Here is a 20,908-nt window from a genome sequence, read left to right on the forward strand (position 1 = left end):
ATACTGAATTATAAACAACTTTATTCTTTAAACAGGAATAAATTATGTTCTTTTAGAACAGTATCAATTATTCATGTTTCAGCATTATAGTGCTTATATCACTTGAGTATTAACAGCATAGTATATGGTTGGCTATTTTACCAAAACATGTAACACATGTTAAAAATATTCCTTACTAGTTGGATACAACTTAGCAAGCCCATGTTGCAGGAGAATAGACATAAGTGTAGCTTTTTGTTTTAGTAAGAGTTTTCCTAAACTCTTATCAAGGTGTATAAATTATTATCAGAAATAACTTGAAAATGTGTACAACCCTGGAATATTTGCATTCTGTCAAACAAATAGGCAGGTTTAGAAATTTGTTTACTGTAACCTCAAATGTTCCTACATATATAGGTTTGTGGTTCTTTTTTTTTTTCATTAAATTATCACATGGCATGTCTGTGTTTTAATTACATATTTAAATGAAAGTTAATTTCAGAAGATAATGAAGAGACTTGCACTTTGTAGTACTCAGAGCCATTTAATTGTTAGTGGCTACAAGAGCTTGGCAGCTGCACTTGGGGACCCCAGGATTGATAGCTTTCCTCATGAGTCTGGCACATGTGCTTTGTCTCTCTTGCTCTGTTTTCTCTATAGTCTTAACTGTACCTCTGATGATCTTTTTCTACATCTTTTTGTTTCTATTATGTTATTTAAAGCTATGGTTTGTTGCATTCTGTCTAGTTTTGATTTTAATTGAAGAGTTCAGTATGTCTTGTTAGAAAGTGGTTTTTACTAAATTTCATTTTTGCTTTTGTTGTTTCATGGGTAAATTCCAAATAACAATTTTTATTTAATTAAAGGTTTCCTTATTTTTATAATTGTTCTCTTCTTTTACTTAAAGAATTAAAAATTTGTTCCAGTGTCCACTAATCCAGAGCAATGTATTTCTCCTTGCAACGTTCCAAATGAGCAGAGGCTGCCAATCTACCACTCAGAATTTTTGCACATGCATACTTCTTCTGACATTAACATGTTCTCAGTGTGGCCTGTATTTTAGCTTTACACAATGTAGTTGCTCCTATCTGGAAAGAAAAGCAAAGCTCAAAATAGCTATATCGTGTTTGTTCTCTCTTGTGAATCAGGATTTCAAGTCTGTCCTTTCTCATCCATCTACTATCATTTTACAAGATATGTTAATATCTATATTCAGTGTGTGAAAAGGATTCTGATCTTTTCGATTCTTGTTCTGGATAAGAATTACCTTTAGTTTTTTGTTTTTATTATAAACTTTATTGTTATTTTCTTTCAAGTTTCTGATGTTCTTTAGATAGCATCTTGTTTTCATCTATGTGTATCTTGGTCCCAAAAACATACATTAATATTTGTTGCTAAGAACATGACTGTTTTTCCAACCTGTCATAATGTTTTATATTTGATGAGTTACTTTTGTGTAGTAACTCTTTCACATACTCTGTGACATGTTTTTACCGGAGTATCTGAGATTTGATAGGTAAAAAAGGAAAAGTTTGTGAAATTATGCCAATTACAGGATGTAACCGTGCTGGTGAAGATGTTTTGATGGAAAGATGTTTGCTATTTTTTGAGTTAAGCACTGACTATGAGAATCATTTATGTTAGGGAGGTAAAATTATGCCAGAAGAAATAGTTTCAAATGGTAACATGACAAATGGGAAGATAATTGCAATATCTAAAGATAGAGAGGTTGTACAGGGTGGATGTTTTAAGAACGAGGAGCAAGAATTAAAACTGTATCTTGAAAGATAAATAGTAAAAAAAGTAAATGAGCTTTATAAATAAATGGAATATTATAAATACAGGATAAGTATTATTAACATGTTCAAGTGCTTTGGAAAGTTTGTGTGGACTCAGTACCTTAAATAATGGGTATTAAGATTATTGATGGCTTCAAATGATTTCATAAGCATAAAGAGTAAATATAGGGGTTTTGTAAATTATGAGATTAAAAAATATTACAAATACTAGTATCTCATGTAAAATTGGGTATATGTAGGTAGAGCTGCCTTTTTCAATAAGGTCATAATAAGAAATTATATGGGTAAATGGTAGCTAATTTTCAACATAGAAACAAACAGAAATAATCTTAAGACTTTGGGCTTTGGCTGTTCACAATGACAAGTAGGGCACACATTTTGATCATTTGTCTGCATATTCGACTACCTTTGTGCAAGTGGCCATTCAGCACTTAAGAGATACGGTAGTTGGAAGCGCAATCAGTAAATGAAAAGAAATGTTAAATTGTTCCATCTTGAGTGCTGTTTGCTTCCAGGTGGAGATGGAGAGGATAGTATAGAGGGTTTAGATTAAACTGTGAGTGGGAAATACTTTGTATTTACGGATTGGAGAAGAGAACACAGTCCCTGGACAATGTTAGAAAGACACTTTGTTACCATGTTAGTCCAGAGAAGGAGAATTAAGTTTTATAGATAGCTTGATAGAATTTGCATATAGATAAACAGAATGCTATTAAACTTGAGAATGAGTTACATATTTTGGTAGATTTCAAAATTACTTTTATAATAAAGAAGTTACGTTCATTTAATGTAAATGTTTAACTCATCTTCTCAAGCCAGGTGTAAGTTTCTTTTTTACATATATAGATTTCTTTATTTAAAAACTACTTACTTTAGTAGCCAGCTCAATACAGATGTGATAACATTGCTATAGATTACACAACTTTCAATATTAAAAGAAATAGAGTAATAATTTCTTAAAGGAATTTGACAATACTGAAATACAAATAGCCTCCCTTGATACATTTACAATAATTATGATTAAAGGTAACCAACATATCTTTTAAATATATTTGAGTAAACTGAGTATCTTATGTTTATTACTAGCAAAGTATAATCTTCTCATATTGCTAATTATAATTTGAATTACGAATTTAGGATAATTCTTAGTATAAATTCTGTTTCTTGGGGTAAGTATTTACTGCAGGTGTTAAGATGCTGTTAGGGATGCCTGCATAGTTCAAGTTCTTCTTCTTCTTCTGGTCTAATTTCTTGCCAATGTATATACCCTGGGAGGCAGAAAATGTGTCCTACACACCTGTCAGGAAACCTGGATTAATTCCTAGGTTCCTGGCTTAAGCCCTGCCCAGCTCTCATTCCTGGACATTTGGAAAGTGAATCAGCATATGGAAAATTTCTGTTGCTGTATTGCTCTTGATCTATGTGTGTGTGTGTGTTTCTATCTTGCTTTCAGCTTAAATGGAAATGAAAAAGTAAATTCTATTTCTTAACTTGTTTGATTTTTAATATTTGAGTCTGGGTAACAAAATTAATAGTGTATTTTCAAATGATTCATATTTCATTAGGTAAGATTCTTTTGAATCAGTAGTATATTTTAAAAAAATGAATACCAGTTAAAACTTAACCTTAGTTATAGAATTGAAATAATTGCAGGACAGCTTAGTTCTACTGAAAATGGCCATATTTTCTAAAGTTATCTGCTATGTATAGAGGTTCTCTACAATTACTTATGTCTTTTTTTCTACAGTAAATTTATATTCCTCATGATTAAAATAATTTAGTTCCTTTAATTTCAGTCTTTGTCTAGAGCTTTTAATACAATTCATTTCTAGATTCGCTAGGTTTTTTAGCAAGCCTTTCTGGATATCACATGGTAAAATTTTGGCGATCATTTCAGTTAGCTTCACAATTCCACGGGAAAGATGGGTGATTTGTTCCTTCCTTGTGCTCAGATCTTTTGAATATTTGAACTCATTCCTTCCTTTCAATATTCATCTTTCTACTTCAGAGAAATGGTAGAAGTTGTATCTTAGACTGTCCCTCACAGAATGGGTACTAACATTTTTCCTTAAACAAAATAATTCAGTCATCATCAAAGCTTTTGCAGATTTTTGCTTACTTTTGTAAGATACTCAGTATAAATCTCTAAACTCTTGGCTAGCACTTTAGGGCAGCAAGTTAAGCTTCAACCGATAGTGCCAGCATTCCATGTTCACGTCCTGGCTGCTTCATTCAGGCTCTGCTAATGCTGGGAAGGTAGCAGCAGATGGTCCAAGTGTTTGGACCCTGCAGGCCACATGGGAGACCTGATGAAGCTTTGAGCTTCTGGCTTCTGCTTGGTCCAGCCCCAGTTATTGTGGCCTTTTAGGGAGTGACCAGTAGATAAAAGATCTCTCTTTCCTTCTCATTCTCTCTCTCCAGCTCTTCCTTTCAAATAAATAAATTTTAAAAATCTCTGAATTCTTGTTAAAGTTAAATTATTCATGTCTTTGGTAATCTTTCTGGAATTCTTTAAGTGGTATCACTCTTCTAGTAAATCATTATTTTAATTAATCTCTTATCTCCTTTAGAAAACAGTAATGTAATTGATGAATTCTTAAATTTCTTTTTATTTCTGTTCTGGAAGCTTCTGTAATTAATGTTTAATGTTCATGATTTTTATTATATGATCCTTACTTATGTATGTGCCAAATGTATAACACACTAATTTAATTTTGCTAAAGTGGTTAATCTGAAATACATTATTTTGAATACTTATCATTACTTATTATCTCAGCATAAGCTGTATCACTATCAAATTTTATGTTACTCATTCTCTTGTACACCGTACATTTAATTTTTTAATAGGCCCATACATCTTTCATGTGGATACAGCAGATATTTTCGTAATTTTGATCTTAAAGGAAAATTTTCATTGCCTTCTAGCTAAGCATGTATGTTCAAATAGTGCCTTCATTATTAAATTTTTCTTTGAAAATTTTTCCTTGGAAGTACTTTCTGGATTTTAAAAACACGAAGATTTTTTTGAGTGAAATATTTAACTTTTCTGGTTGACTTAATGAACCATACATCATTTTTTTATAGTTTTAGTTATACAGAGAAAGAAAAATGTTTTCCTACTTAATGTTATCCTACTTAATGTTTGGGAAGCCTAGCCTTCGTTTTATAGATACAGATGTTACCTGAGTAACCGTTAGTAAAATAAAGTTGATTTTTTTTTTTTACCTAGTTAGGTTATAGGGCACCTTCTAATTGGGTCATGAGTAGATTTTTTTTTTCATGCCATTTTAAATAAATGGTTAATGCAAATAATATGCCTCATTTTTTTTCGTGTGACTTCAACTTTGTACTAATTGCTTTGAAGTTAAACAAAAGTGTTATACCAAGAAAATTGGCATCATTGTTCTATATTCACATACTTTCACATTGGCAAGTGTTACATGGGACCCATAATGATCTTAAAGGTGATTATTGTTTGGTTTTGGTTTGTTGGTTTGTTTGTTATAATTTGTAAGTTCCAGCTCTCCCAAAATGCTCTTTTAGAGATCTGCTAATTGTAATTGTGCTAACACTGGTTGGTCACAACATTGCTTCCGTGTCACATAAACAGTACCATGTGTATGAAGATGTGCCAGTTTTCTTTTGACATCCCTTACCTTGGACTGCTTTTTGATCTTTTTCTCTATACTGTTGTATAATTCTGAAAACATGTTTTGCAATGAATTTAGCAAGTAGTAGCTGTTTTTTTTCCTGTAACTTAGTGAACCCATATAAATAATCATTTAACAACAAGTGTTTTAAGACAGTTTTCAGTTTTTTTACTTAAACCATTTAGGGGTAAATTTTGGTTTGGGTTACTTAAAACCGTTCATGTCACCTTTTTTATTTGCCTGTAAAAATCTTGACCAATACTTGAAACTTGAGGGTTCTACTTGTAGGCTTTCACTTTGGGCAGATACTAAGCTGTGTGGCTACTAAAGCCTTGTGTTAACCTGAAGAAATAGTTCTATCTTGTTTTTGAATTGTTTTATGGTAGATTTGAATCAGTTTCCTTCCTGTTATCTTACCATCCTCCCATTCTTTTCACAGCTAGGAAATAATTCCGTTTCACTTAAGAATTTATTTTCTTCATGGTAAATATTTGTGTGTGATTAGACATAAGAAAAGTGTGCTAGTTTTCTTTGATATGATTACATTCAAAGGGAAATTTTTTCCTTTCTGTTGTTGACATCATTTAAAACATTAATAAAGTTCCATTGTATTCATTTCTTCTTTTCAAGAGGCTAAAGGAAAAGGCTAGTTTTCTTCAGGCAGTCTCATTTGTAATATATAAGCCAGAGCCCTTTCCTCCCCTGTCCCCAACCCCCATTTTTTTTACAGTGGAATTTTCTCTTTTGTCTGTCCTTCTGAAAGCTCACTCTTGTTGTGGTGAACTGTATATCCATCTTTATGTCCAATTTTTGATGAGAAGCAAAATTATCACTTTTCTCCTTTCTAAGCATTTCTCAGGATATTACTAATTTAACTCACTTTGTTCTAGATCAGTGGATACCGGAACAGAAAGGAGGTATTTCTTACCTGATAATGTGAATGTGTTCCGATTCTGCTAATCCAGAATTCCAATCACATTTGTTGAAAATCATCCTTAGTTGTTATTTGTTAGGGAGTCAACTCCCTATTTTAGTTGTAACAAATTCAGTCCCTAGATGTGCTTTAGATAGGATAGAATTTTTACTTCTTTCAGAACACTGCTAAAGAAGTTTTCAACTGGAACATAGTATGAAGAAGCACTGAGAGCAAAAATTCAGAGTGGTGATTGGCCACCTCTGTTTGATTGACAGGTTGCAGGGAGAAATCCATTCGTTCTGGATTAATGGAACTGGAAAACAGAAAACAGTTATCAGGTAAAAAAAACCTTTTCTTTAACCTTTGAAATTCATCATTGAAAATATGAGTCAGACCATCAGGGAATTTGTTCTGAAAAGGACTAAAACTTAGTGTCTTTATGAGCAGTGATCTCTAGCTACTACTTCCAAAGAGTTACCCAAGAAAAATCACTATAGCTGTTATGTGTTGTCAGCCTTTGGAGAATGAGTATGATTGAATGGAGATAAATGGAATATGAAGTACAATTAATGTTTTATATATGGGTTAAAAACCTGAAGCAAAATTTTATGGGCGGGGGAGATTGCTTTGCTTTTATTGCCTCAATTGTGTTTGGTTTATGAATAAATAAGCTGTTTTGATTTTCAACGGTACTGTTCTGGCACTCTTAAAGATAATTTAAAAATTTTATTACCATACTGTGTTTATTAGATTTAATCACTACTTCATTAGAATGTATTCTCACTCATCTTTTATCATAAAAAATTGTAGTAACCAAAGTGACCAATTTTTTATATTTTAATGATAGTTTTCTGATTGTTAAATTTATTTCAGATTGAAGGCCAAGGACATGGTGCAGTGTTTGACTGCAAATGCTCTCCAGATGGTCAACATTTTGCATGCACAGACTCTCATGGACATCTTCTAATTTTTGGCTTTGGGTCCAGTAGCAAATATGATAAGGTAGTGTATATTGAATATACATCCAGCTCCTTTTTGTTTTCTTTAACTTGTGAGTGTTTAGGGATTATTTGTTGAAGTGGGTAAGACATTTTTGACATCAGAATAAAGCATGAAAAGTTGTGTAGTCTGTATAGTCCACACGTTTTGAAAAGGAGCATTAAAACAACAGTTAAATCTCACTTTTCTCTGAAAGACATTAGGTAGTAATTGGGTCTTTTTAAAAGTCTACATATTTCACAAGTAACAACCTGCTATGGCAATCTAGAATGGCATGCTTTAATCTGGAGTCAGTCAGCTAAGGATGGAGGCTTGTATAGAGAGAGGTCTTTGACATTGCATAAAATGTTCTCTTTATGTAGATAATACACAGTTGTTCTAGGACAGTGAGGGTTGCAGATCTCTGGCTTTCACGAGGCTCTCAAAAGTCTGCCATGTGCTATTTTTTTCTCCTCCTTATGAAGATAAGTCACTAAACAAATAAATTGCAAATTAGTAGTAGAATTGATAGTTAAAATTGAAAGATTGGCAATTTAGTTTAGCATTCCAAATTAACCAATAAAATTTTCTAGCTATAGTTGTGTGTAAATGTTAATACTAATAACCCTATTTCAGAAATTTTAGAAAAAAATTTACTAGAAAATATTAATGTTATTTTTTATATTAATATTATATAAGCCATATTAACTAGATATTAAGAATTTAACTTAAGGCTTCGTAACTTTGAAAATAAGAATACCATTGAATCAGTTATGTCTAAATTTTATTTTTAAGAATTAACTTGGAGCTAAGTAACTTATTTTTGATGGCAGCTTTCATATAGAATGCAAACACAAATAGTTTCTTCATCCGAGAAAAGATTTAAAGCAGCTAGTTTTCTGATTGTAAAATTTAATGTACAAAGATATGGATTACCATTAACTCAGGAAGAAATACTCTTTTAAATTGTTTCTTAATACCAGGTTTGCATTAAAAGTTTATTTCCATTAGAAGTGTGATAAATCTTCATCTTTGGTGATAAATTTTATTTTCCCAGTCTTTCATGGACTTTTCGTTTTACAGATAGCAGATCAGATGTTCTTTCATAGTGATTATCGACCCCTTATCCGTGATGCCAACAATTTTGTATTAGATGAACAGACTCAGCAAGCACCTCATCTCATGCCCCCCCCATTTTTGGTTGATGTTGATGGTAATCCACATCCGTCAAGATACCAGAGATTAGTTCCAGGTCGTGAAAATTGCCGAGAGGAGCAACTCATTCCTCAAATGGGAGTGACTTCCTCAGGTAGGTGCTCATTTTCATACATAACCAAATTTTTCTTTTCTTACTGAAATCTCAAAGTTGCTAGGTGAATACTACAGTTTTCACTTATTTTAGCAAATTAAAAGTAAAAGAATTGTGTTCTCTGAAGTGCTTTGATTACTACCTTAGAATTTAAGATCAGGAACAATGAAGATAGAAAGTGGTGATTTTGATTTATATCTATTTACAACTTCTGGAGAATGATGTTTGTCAGTTTATTTACTCATTCAACAACACTTATTGGGAACTGCTGTCTTTATACCTTGTAAGGTATGGTATTCAGTAATTAAACACTATTGGTACTCCCATGAAATGGGACAATCAGCCTGCTTGCTCCAGGCTACTGCAGGAGAGACTTGATATTTAATATTGTAGTGGGCATAATTTTTAACTTGATAGTGATGTTATTGATATTCACTTGGCCTTTGACAGAAAATGTATGCCAACCCCTTTTTAAGAACAGATTAATAAACATAAACAGAAACATGTAAGAAATGTGCTGATAGTGAAGATAATAATACTGCTATGTGATATGAGAGGAAAAAAGACTACATAGCCTGTTCAAACTGAAAAGTGTTTTGAATAGTGTTCCACTTTAAATATTTATAAGAAGTAGATAGAAATAAAATGTCTTGAGAGTTATTTGAGTGAAATTCTAGCCTATGAAAACTATAAGCAGTTTATCTTAAAGGGGATTGAGCATGAAATTGTAATGTAGAATGATATATTGGGTGGAAAGCATTTCTCATAATTATACGCATCTTAAAATCCCAGTGCTACTTAATTATTAGCATTATTTTATTATTTATCTCCATTAAAATTTATTTTTGAAAGGGGTTTTGTTACAGACATTGTGACTTTTCCCTTGAGCAATTTTTATCGTGTTCTAATTTTTGTATTTTGAGCAAGTTATATAGCCCTCAAAACTTTTGTTTTGTTCTATAAAATGAAATAACATTATGTTCTTTACATGTGATTTCCTTCCTTGATAAGCTTTCTTTTTACTACTTCGTATCAATGTATCCTTGATACTTTCTCTTTCCAATTTAAGGCCAGCGTAATCTTAACCTGATTAAATTTTCTTTTACATACCTACACACCTGATACTAATTGTTCTCTTTTCCTGAGTAGTACTAGATTTAGGAATAAATGCAACAGTTCATGCTTTTGAGGAACTAGTGAGTGGATTTCTTTTTTGTTAGATATTGAGCTGAGTACCAAGATACGTATTGAGTACTTAAGTAGCTGAAAGGATACCAACAGTTCTTTCAGGCTTAGTTTGCCAGGATTTTACGAAGGAAATGTGGAGGGTCTGTTTTCACTTGATGGTTTGAACAGTGATTTAATCAAATTTATCTTTTTTTCGGTGAGAAGATTGCATCTAAACGTTCAAAAGTAGGAAGTTATTTTTATCTTTTTTTTCAGTTTTTGTTTATTTAAGTTTTGATCATCTTTACATGGTTGATTAGCGCACAGAGGGTCAAAGGCTATAGGAAAGTGGGTAAGACCGTTTTTTCCACACGAATATTTATTTATTTATTTTCTGTATCTGGGGTAAGGGGAGAGACAAAGGGAGAAGCCCCATCCAACCTCCCACCCATCCCAGGTCCCTGACGTGGGGCATGCTCCCTGTTCAAGCAGTTTTTTGCTAGGTCAGGAGTTCCGTATTGCTGCCAATCTCATTATTCCAACCACAATGAAATCTGTTCAGAATCCACTGGCTGACATAGTGTCTTCATGGTTGGGGTTCTGAGATTAACAATTATGTTGGAGGGATCTCCAAAGAAACTTCATCTGAGGTGATCAGACCTGATTCTTCTGTGCTTGCCACTACGGGATCCAGCCCAGTTCATCACCCCAGTCAGCTTATGTACGTGCTGGTGGTTGCAGTTGCTGGGTCATTCTGTTTCCAGCCCTGTCTTCCATATGAACTAATGGGTGTTGCAGGCCAGCCCAATCCTACCCACTTCATACTCTGCACTTACGCAAAGCAGTGGAAGCTGGAGCCTAGTTGGGGCAAATCCCCATAACCACAACTAGGCCTGTGCCCTACCCTGGTTCCCATGCTTGCCATTATGTACCACAGACTTGTTCAGTCTGTCCCACATCCCATTTAGCTCTCATACATGTCAATGGGCATTGAAGCCTAGTTCAACCCAACCAGCCCTACTATCCAGCCCACACACATACTGGCAGGTGCCTTTCTGTCTAGTCACCCCTGCCCCTGTCCTGGTTTTCATGCTGTCCAGTGGGAGTGGTAACCCAAGAGAGAGGTGTCCACTTTTTCTCTGCTAGGCCACTCCCACTCCCTGATTATGCACTGTCCAGGTGGTTCTTGCATTTAACTTGACAGAATTACCCCCAGTGCCAGCCTCTGCCAGCTGATGCTGCAGCAAAGCCCAACCAAACCTCACCCAGTCTAATTTTTGCTTGCACCAGTAGGAACAGTCAGCCCAACCTGGCCTTTTGCTGATCTAGCTCACATGAGGTCCACAGGTGTTGTAGCCCTTCCTGGTCTGTTCTGCCCCCATTCCAACTCATACTCTCCAGTAGGAAAGGCTGGCCAGCAAGGGAGCCCTCCACATTCCCCTACTGGCTTTTCCCCCTCCCTCCCTGGTTTGCACATGTGCTGACTGGGCGCTGCAGCCAAGTCTGGTATGGTCCACCTCACCTTGGCATTTGCCAGTGGGTGTTGTAGCCTGGCCGTGCCTGGCCCACCCCCAATTCCAGCTGACACTGGTAAGGGTTACAGCCTAGCCCAGCCCAGCAGGCATCCAATCCCAGTCGTAATGTGCACTGGTATGTGTTGTGACCGAACCTGGCATGACCTACACTCTGTTCTGGTGCTCAGATTTGCCACCAGGTGATGTGAACTGATTCAGCCTGGTCTGCCCCTGACCTATGCCAAATGTATGCCGGTGGGTACCATCCCCTAGCCTGGTCTGGGCTGCTCCCTTTCCTGGTTCTTGCGTTCATCTATGGGGACTGTGTCCCTTCATAGGAGTTACCCTGGCTCCTCCATCAGAACCCCTCACTGTGCCAGATCTTGCTCACACCGGTGGGTCCATGGGCCAGCCCTACTTAGTCCACCTCCTGTCCTAGCAGTAACAGTGGCTTTTCCTGACTGGCCTTCAACCCAATCTGGTTCTTACTGTTGGATGTTTCAGCCCAGCCAAGGCTCATCCATATCCAGACATGGCTCACACATGGCTCAGTAGGGGCAGAGACCTAGCCTGGTCCATCCTACATCTATCCTGGTTCTTCAGAGCACCAGATGGTGCTGGAGTCTAGCCTGGCCTGGTGCATTCAGTCCCAGTCCACACTTGTGCCAAGGGAGACTGCAGCCATATCCAGACCAGAACGCAGCCCCTCCACTCAGGCCCCCACACTTACCAATGGAAACCCCAACCCAGCAACGGTGTACTCTCATAGCTCCCCAACCAGTCATATACCCTGCTGTAGATTACGCTCTTGCCAGTGGTTGCTCTGACCCAGTTGGCTTAGCCCCTCACCTGTCTCAGCCTTTGCCTTCGATGCTGTGGCCTAGTATCCCTGGCTCATGCAGACCAGTTGGTGTAAGAGCCTAGCTCGGCATGACCTGTGCTCCATCCTGATTTCTGTTCTTTGTGAGTTGAAATTTGCTTGGCCCTGCCCAGTCGCTCTTCCCTCCCCCACTTCCAGTTGCAGCTTGGCCCACCCCACATCCTGTTTTAGGATGCACATTTGGGTGCTGCTGCCTTGACCTGCTCAGACTGTTGTCAGTTCCTTTACCCATAAATGATGGCAGATTTCATGGTCACACCTAGCTCAGCCCATCACCACCCCAACTCTTGGGACTTGAAATACAACGGGACTTGTATTTCCACAGGGTTGGGCCCACTGTTCCCCCGCAGAATCTACCCCCAAACCTGTTTCTCTTGCGTGTTGGATAATGTCTTGACCCTGCCAAGTGTGACCCATCCACTGTTCCACCACTCAGTCAGGTACTGGTACCTATGCCTGCCAGATAGGCCCCCAGCCATAGCTTTTGTGTGGACTGGTGTGTGGCAGTCAGTGATGCTCTATGCTAACAGCCTATCTCAGGATTCCCATGTGGGTTGGTGAATCAGTCTGGCCCAAATAGCTCTTATGAACTCTCCCCTCCAAACCACCAGATTTCAGTCCCTACACTTGCAAGCAAGTTCCGTGACCCGGTTGCTGGGAATCACCCAGAATTCATCCCTCACCTACACTCACACTGGCCTTATCCATGGATGTCCCTAGGCAGCAATTATATACCCTAAAAACCCTAGAGCTCGCTGCCAGTCGGCCAGCAGGCTGAGGCTCACCCCCAGTGCCCACCCTGGGCGCCCAAAGCCTAGGACTTGGTCAGCACGTGGCAACAGTGTCCTTGGTCTGTGTCCCAGGCATTGGGTCTGGCCTGGCTTGCCCACCCTTTGCAGCTGCCACACTGCAAAGGGCTCCTGTGGCCCCCGCCTCCTGGCCGAATACTGCCCAGACTCTACCTACTGCAAGATGATGGCGGCAAGGTGGAGTCGGGGCCTTAATCCAGTTCCCAAGATTCCTCATGGTGTACTTACCCTGAGGGAAGCAGTCTCTCAGGTCTGGAGATGTCTGGAACTCACTCACCACATGGCGACAGTGTCCTTGGGCTGAGTCCCAAGCATTGGCTCCAACCTGGTTCGTGCACTCTGTAGCTGCCACACTGCCAAAGGGCTCTTGTCACCCCGGCTTCCTGGCCGAACGAAGTATTTTTCTCTTAAGGAGGATAAAAAGTCAAGTGATCCTGTGTGACTGTTGTATGTCAACGTCACTGCTAGAAAAGGAAGAGGGGTTAAAATGCACCCTGGTCTCTTTAAGTTTGTATGTCTTGTCCTCTCTAAAATGCCCTTGGTCTTCCTTTATTTATGAATTATGTGAAGCCTTCCCACACATACTGTAGCCTTCTCAAAGAGGGCTTCTCTAACTTCAAATTCAATTACCTATCTCAGGTTTTTTGTTTACTTGACCTCTAAAGGACAGGAGTCTTATTAAGCACAGGTTCTTTGGTACTTGGGCTCAAAAATGAGGTTAATGAATATGGTGGTTTAACGGTGACTAAGTGTTCTTTGCATTTTATTTGGTTCACATAGGGCTGAATCAAGTTTTAAGTCAGCAGGCAAACCAGGAGATCAGCCCACTGGACAGCATGATTCAAAGACTACAACAGGAACAAGACTTGAGACGTTCTGGCGAAACAAGTGTCAATAATACCAGCCGTTTACAAAGAAGTAAGTGGGGGGGTTCTCTTTTAAAACTTAAAATAGCATAAGCCTCTGCACAGAATCGATGAAACAAATTATAGTATTTATATTAAATGAAATATTAGGGTGCCTGATGCTCACTTTGAAGAATATTTAATATTAGGTAATGTTCATAGTATGAAATTTCAAAATTTAATTTAAAATTTTTTGAAAGTTTATTTAGAAATCCAATAAAAAGAAAAATTACAACAAAGTTATGGATTGTAAATATCCTTAGGTTTGATTTTGTTTATTATGAGGTTCTCCAAAAAGCACTTCAGATTTCTTTTAAAAAGATTTTTAAAAAGTTTATTTACAAGCGTTGGAGAGGGAGATGCTAAGATCTTCCATCTACTGGTTAGATTAAGGCCAGTATGAAGCCAGGAGCCTGTAACTCCATCCAAGTCTGAAGTTTGCTTTGTGAGTGATAGGGACCCAAGCACTTTGGTCATTTTCTGCTGTTTTCCCTGTCTCATTGGCAAGGGGCTGGATGGGAGGTGAAGTAGGTTGAGCTAAAACTATTGCACTTGTAAGATGTTTGCATTGCAGGTAACAGCTGCCATGCTGCCATGCTGTAATGTCAGCCATCTTTTATCTTTCAGGTCTAATGGTTTGTAGTTATTTTTTATTGACTTTTGACTGAATAATAAGGTTTGTTATGTGTAATCTAGCTCTTGATTTCTTAATTATTTGCCACAATATTAAGTTTCAGGCAGAGCATGATAACTAATTTTTTTTTTCTGTTATGAACTAATGCAGAAAGTATCTCTATATAGAACTTGCTATGCTAATTTTTTCACTTAGGCTCCTTAAGTTCTACCTCAGAGGTTCACTCACCACCAAATATAGGATTGAGGCGTAGTGGACAAATTGAAGGTGTGCGGCAAATGCACAGCAATGCACCAAGAAGTGAAATAGCCACAGAGCGAGATCTTGTAGCTTGGAGTCGAAGGGTAGTAGTACCCGAGCTGTCAGCTGGTGTAGCCAGGTAAGAGAAATGATGAGCTTTTAAGTATCATAATTGCTTGTTTTCATCTTGAATTAATATTTTTCAAAAATATTTTCAGGTTTATAATTTCTCTTTAAAAACCTGATATTTTAAAATATCCCTGATTGTAGAAGAATTGAATTTCTAAACATGTGCTTGTAGAATGATTCTTATACATGATCAGAGATGGAATATGTTAAGCTGAATGGGGGAAAGTTATAAATTTGGATTGACTGAATCAGAGGTGATATTGGCATTTAAATTTCAGTTTGTCCCATTTATGTTTTAAAACATATTTTGTAAGATTTGTCATGATTAAGCTTTTACATGGGTTTTTTTATTCATCATTCATATCATAGAAGCCCAATGGAAAGATATTTTATTGGTGAACGTATAAATACTTTCTAAATATTAAAAAATGTATTTTTAACTTAAAGGGATACATATGTGAATTTGAAAATATTTATTTACTGTAGTCATATCTTTGCAGTCCTTGAATGAGACTTTGTGTTTATTTATTGCTTTATTCTTGAAGATTTTACTTATTTAACGGAAGAGTCAGAGAGAAACAGAAACAGAGCAATCTGCAGTTGCTAGTTCACTCCCCAAATGACTGCTATGGCCAGGCTGGTCCAGCTTGAAGCCAGTAGTCTGGAGCTCCATCTTAATTCCTCCTACATGTGTGACATGAGCCCAGTTAGTACTTGGCTTATCTTGCATTGCTTTCCCAGGTACAACACAGGAAACTGCATTGGCTGAATAGGTGAGACTATGATATAGGATGGGAGAGCTGCAAGTGTCATCTTAACCTATTATACCACAGCACTGACCTTGTTTCTTCATTTGCAAAATATTTATGAATGAGATCCATGTAATCTTAATGGATAATACTGATATACACTGTAATAAAAGTATCACAATTAAAATGTGAATTTTACATATTATAATTAAGAAATAATTACTATATTTAGAATATATTTTCATCTTAGTCTTTATATATTTTTAGGTAGAATGCTATGGAGTTTGTTTTGGGATTTAAAATTCAAAATACTCCTAAGCTGTAACTTTGAGTAGAACTTTAATGTATCCAGATTTCCTTCATTTAAAAAAACCCTCTAATCAGTATTTTTAGTTGGATTCCTGTCCACTTTGCAATTCTAATGTTAAGGCTGAGGGCGGATCTAATGGGTAATATCTATCTTCTGAATGTTAATAATAGGATATAGGAATCAAAGTGAATTTTTGTTTAGTGATATGCTTGCAAATATTGCGGCTTTTATCTGTGTGAAAGTGTGTTTCCAAATACTAAACATTTCAAAACAGGTAGCACTGGGCCTGGCAGTGTTTCTGCTGGGAGAATACACAAACCATGGGACTTGGCCATTTTAAGCTGGTGTTTCTTCTAGAGCACATCAATTGATGAACTTTTTCCTTCTTACCTAGAGAAGTTAATGAGGAGTGATTCTGATTAGTAAGAATATGCTCATTCTTTCTTTCCAAGGAAGAATGAGGAGTGATTGAGGTTTCTGCTCAGGACATGGAGAGAAACATGAGGAGTAAGGAGGATTTGTTTCTCCAAATGATTTTCACCTTTATATCCTCTAGTTTTACCATTAAGACTGTAGCCAAGAAGAGTTGTAGCTGTCACTTTGAATATTATTGTTGCTTCACCTTCTTAGACCTTTGTTCTAAATACTTAGTATTCTTCCTTTGGGAATCTTTCTGGGATACTTATGTTAGCTAATTTAAAATTTCCCTCTATAAGCTGTGAAACATGAATTACAATTATATCCAATCAAGATGCTCAACATCTCTGTCCATTTAGGGAAATGTATATTAAAACCACAATGAAATATTACTACATACTTATCAAAGTAGCTAACCTAAAAGATTAGGGAAGATAGTTTACACACTCTGATCGGAAGTAAAATGAAATACCTGTTGTGCAAGAGTTCTGAACTTTGTTAAACATCTAAATATACAGTTGCAGTTGCAGCTATGACCGAGAACTTGTACTCTTGCAGTTTTTCTCAAAAGAATGAAAGCTTACACACAGATATAATGCAGCTTTAAATTCTAATTTTGTTTATGTTTATTTATTTGGAAGAGGGAGACAGACAGAAAGATCTTCCTCTGCTAGTTAAGTCACCAAATATGTGCCATGGTGTGGGTGGGCCATGCTGAAGCTAGATCTATCTGGGAAACAGCAGGAACCAAAGCAGTACTACAGACATCATTTGCTGTCTTGGAGAGTGTCTGATTAGGAAGCTAGATCAGAAATGTGAAGGTGATATTTAATGTTAACTCCAGTATAGGATGTGTGTCCCATGCAGCAGCTTAACCTGCTGCAACCCACATAATATCTGTCCCAAGGCAACTTTATCTTTAATAGCGAAAAGTCACTTGTCCTTCAGTGTGCATGGTTAAACAGTGGTGGGCGTGGTTCCTATTTCTCTGCAAGAAATAGAAACAAAGTTGGATGAATCTTAAGGGAATTACATTAAGTGAGAAAAATACATGAATAGTGACATTTGTGATTCCATTTATGGAATCTTTTTGAGATTAAAATAGAAATGAAAAACAATTGTGTTTGCTAAGATTTGGGGAAACGTTGGGTGGAAATTAAAAAAAAAAGTTAAGTGTGAAACAAGGACACCACAGGTACCTTTGTGCTGCTGTAATACTCCATGTACATGTGGTAATTTTGCAAAGAGCTCCCTTTTACCCTCTCATTGTCCTATCAAGATGTACACAGGTTCAGGCAACTGAAGTAAACTGAGAAAGTAAACTTAGTGAATTTTATTCTTGTTAGCATCTAGTTTTGCAAAGTGTTATCATTTGGAGTAACTGGGTCTAAGAAACATGTGACCCAGTAAATTCACTAAGAAGCTTGATATAAAAAAAAGTAACCAAAACAAAGCAAATTCAAGGCCATTTTTTCCATGTTTAAATTCATTTATACTTTCTGTTCAGAAGCATGACTAAGCCAAATGAACAGTTCTGCAGTTAAGTAAAATGATAACATTACTATAGTTTTAGTAATATATCATTAATGTGTAGGTGCTGTAACTTTGAATATCAGTACCTTTCTCATTGTGATGTCTTCTTGTAAAGAGATTACCTTTTCAATTGTAAAACTTTTTTAGAATTAAAATTGGAAATTAGCACTTATCAGCTTCTTTTCAGTCTGGATGCATGGATAGAATGACTTTAAAGTTTTTTGCTTTGTTGTTTTAGTAGTTAAAGCCTGCTAGTTTTTTTTTTCTCCCATCACCTCAGGAATCATTATTATCAAAGCACACACACTGCACTCCACCCAACTGTAAAAAAAAAAAAATTAACTTCTTACACTGGGAGTATTAATGTGTATAGGTGTAACAGTTGCCAGGAACTTATATTTCTTTTGCCAGAGGTTGTAGCAGAACAATAATGCCAAGTTCATGTGGACAGAGTTGTATGTTTCTTGTATTCCAGTGATAATGCCTGATGTCCCTAGCCCAAAGCATGTGAATGTAAACTCAAATCTTTACCATATGCTTTTATTTTGAAAAGAAAGGAATGGCATTACTTTCCTGATGTTTAATATTCCCTTTGGGAAAAATCAGCTTTAAAATGAAAGATTAACATGTATAACTTTTACAGTAGGCAAGAGGAATGGAGAACCGCAAAGGGAGAGGAAGAAATAAAGACATACAGATCAGAAGAGAAAAGAAAACACTTAACTGTTCCAAAAGAGAACAAAATACCCGTTATTTCAAAGGTAAATATTAATTACTTTGGTTTGTTTAACATTAGCATAGTAAGCATGACCATTTAGATCCCATTTGTAAATAAAAGTATCAATATTATAAATAAGATAATTAATTCAATAGAATTATTGTAGCTAATTCTTTGTTGCTTTTGGGTTGCCTGTGATTTACAATTTAAAGATTGAATTCTCAATTTCCTGCCTCCTAGCATACCTTTTCTACAAATGTCAATTCTTTTATATTCATTAAATGTGTTAAATTGTCCCATAAACCTAAGAATAGCTTTTTTTTAGTTCTACCATTGGTTGGCCATTGTAAAACTTTTTTCTCATTTTCACCTATTATTCTAGATAATCAGATCAGTTAATGTGGCTATAAAAGATAGTTCTGAGGCACACAAACCTGCTTTGCCCTCAGGAAGGAAGAGACCAGAGTGCAGACTCAGCGGGACTGTAAATGAGGGGTGGGTGAGGCCAAGAGAGGTGCATCGCTACCCCCACTGCTGCTGGGCCCTCAGCCCATGCCTGGTTCTGGCCTCAAAATTTTTTATTTTCTACATGGGAAAATTGAACTATTCCTATTAGTTTATTTTTGTTATTGTTTATTTCAATTTTATTGGAAAGGCAGATTTACATAGAGGAAGAAGTTTTTGCATCCACTTGTTCACTCCCCAAATAACTGCAGTGGCCAGAGCTAAGCCAAACTGAAGCCAACAGCCAGGAGCTGCTTCTATGTCTGCCATGCCAGTGTAAGATCCCCAGGCTTTTGGCCATGTTCTACTTTCTCCAGCCACAAGCAGGGAGCTGGATGGGAAGGGGAGAGGCCTGGCTATGAACCAGCACCATATAGGATCCCAATGGGTACAAGGCAAGGATTTAGCCACTGAGCTGTCATTTCAAGCCCTCCTATTTTATCCCATTTCTCTGAAATAACTTGAATCTAGTGGATCTCGGTAAGGTATACCCTAATCAGCTCTGGTTTTTACTCAATGAAGAAAATCATACTATCCATTCCTTTCTTTCTGTTTTCTTTGAAAGCTCTATAGCTATAGAAACTATAACAAATTTTTTTTCTGGTATAAACAATCATTTAAGTAATGATATATACGAAGGAAGAAGCAACTCATCTTCTGACCTAATTTACAGTGGCTTAAATAGGTATTTTTTACCCCATGTAAAAGCCTAGGTAGGTATTTCAAGCCTGGCGTGGTACTCTTACTGTTAAAGACTGAAGCTCTTTTACTTCTCTAATCCTCCTAGATTTGACCTCATGTCTAAAGATGTCAATGTCCTCATATATGTTTGCAGGATTTGGCAAGTGTTTTGGCTCAGTGTGTTAAACTATTGCTTGGGACTCTGGCATCCCATATCAGACTCCTGGCTGTGTGCTTGTGATAACAGCTTCTTACTAAAAAGCCAGGGAAGAAACAGATAATGGTTGAAGTACTTGGGTCCTGACTTCTATGTGGGAGACCCAAATGGGGTTCCAGGCTCCTGGTTTCAGCACTAACTAGCCCTGGCTGTCTTAAATGTTTGAGGAGTGAACAAGCAGATAAAAAATGCACAACTCACTCCCTGTATTTTTCCCTGTTTTTTTAAACCATACTTTTTTTTTTTCATTATGCACAGTGGAGGTTGAGTCAAAGAAAAAGATGCAGATGCAGCGTATGTTCTCAGGAAGGTTATTTGATATTGTGCTGCAACATTTTACCACATATTCCACTGGCCAAAACACACTAAACACACTCGAGTTAGCCAAAAAAGGCAATTTCTTGTTTTTTTTTTTTGGTGGTGAAGAAAACTGATTTTATTTGACAACCTGCTATGATCTTGATAATCGATTTTTTTCCATTGGATTATTCATAAAGACGTTAAGAATATTTACGTTTTCTGCCTTGGAACTTAAGTGTCAGGCTCAGGAAAAAACTTTATAAATAAACAGCAGTTTTTTAATGCCATAGATTTGAGTAGATAAAATATTTGTTAAATGAAGAAACGATATGTTCTTTACAGTGATTCAAAGATTTTGACATAATTGAGCCTAATCTCTTTTTCATACTTGTTTTTCAAAATTTTTATGAAATTATGAGATTCTTTAATAATTCTTTTTTTTAAGTTTTTATTTGAAAGACGTTGAGACATCTTGTATCCTCTGTTTTGCTCTACAAATGCCTTCAAAAAGCAAAGCTGAACCAGAATAAAGCTAGGCGTCTGGAGCTCAATCCTTACCTCTTATGTGGA

The 20,908-nt window shown here is 36.6% G+C and overlaps 1 protein-coding gene across 1 annotated transcript in view; it reads left to right on the top strand.

The window, feature by feature from the left end:
- Positions 1–20,908, top strand: part of LOC121167143 (PH-interacting protein-like) — a 92,809-nt gene that overhangs the window by 21,174 nt on the left and 50,727 nt on the right. Inside the window, exons 10-14 of the mRNA XM_040996519.1 lie at positions 7,218–7,346; positions 8,406–8,631; positions 13,782–13,919; positions 14,736–14,919; positions 18,562–18,679. Of these exons, the coding sequence (XP_040852453.1) occupies positions 7,218–7,346; positions 8,406–8,631; positions 13,782–13,919; positions 14,736–14,919; positions 18,562–18,679 (795 nt within the window). The remainder of the gene's footprint in view (positions 1–7,217; positions 7,347–8,405; positions 8,632–13,781; positions 13,920–14,735; positions 14,920–18,561; positions 18,680–20,908) is intronic.

Source organism: Ochotona curzoniae, unplaced genomic scaffold, assembly GCF_017591425.1.
Source record: "Ochotona curzoniae isolate NIBS_2020 unplaced genomic scaffold, NIBS_Ocur_1.0 patch339, whole genome shotgun sequence".
NCBI classification, from domain to species: Eukaryota; Metazoa; Chordata; class Mammalia; order Lagomorpha; family Ochotonidae; genus Ochotona; species Ochotona curzoniae.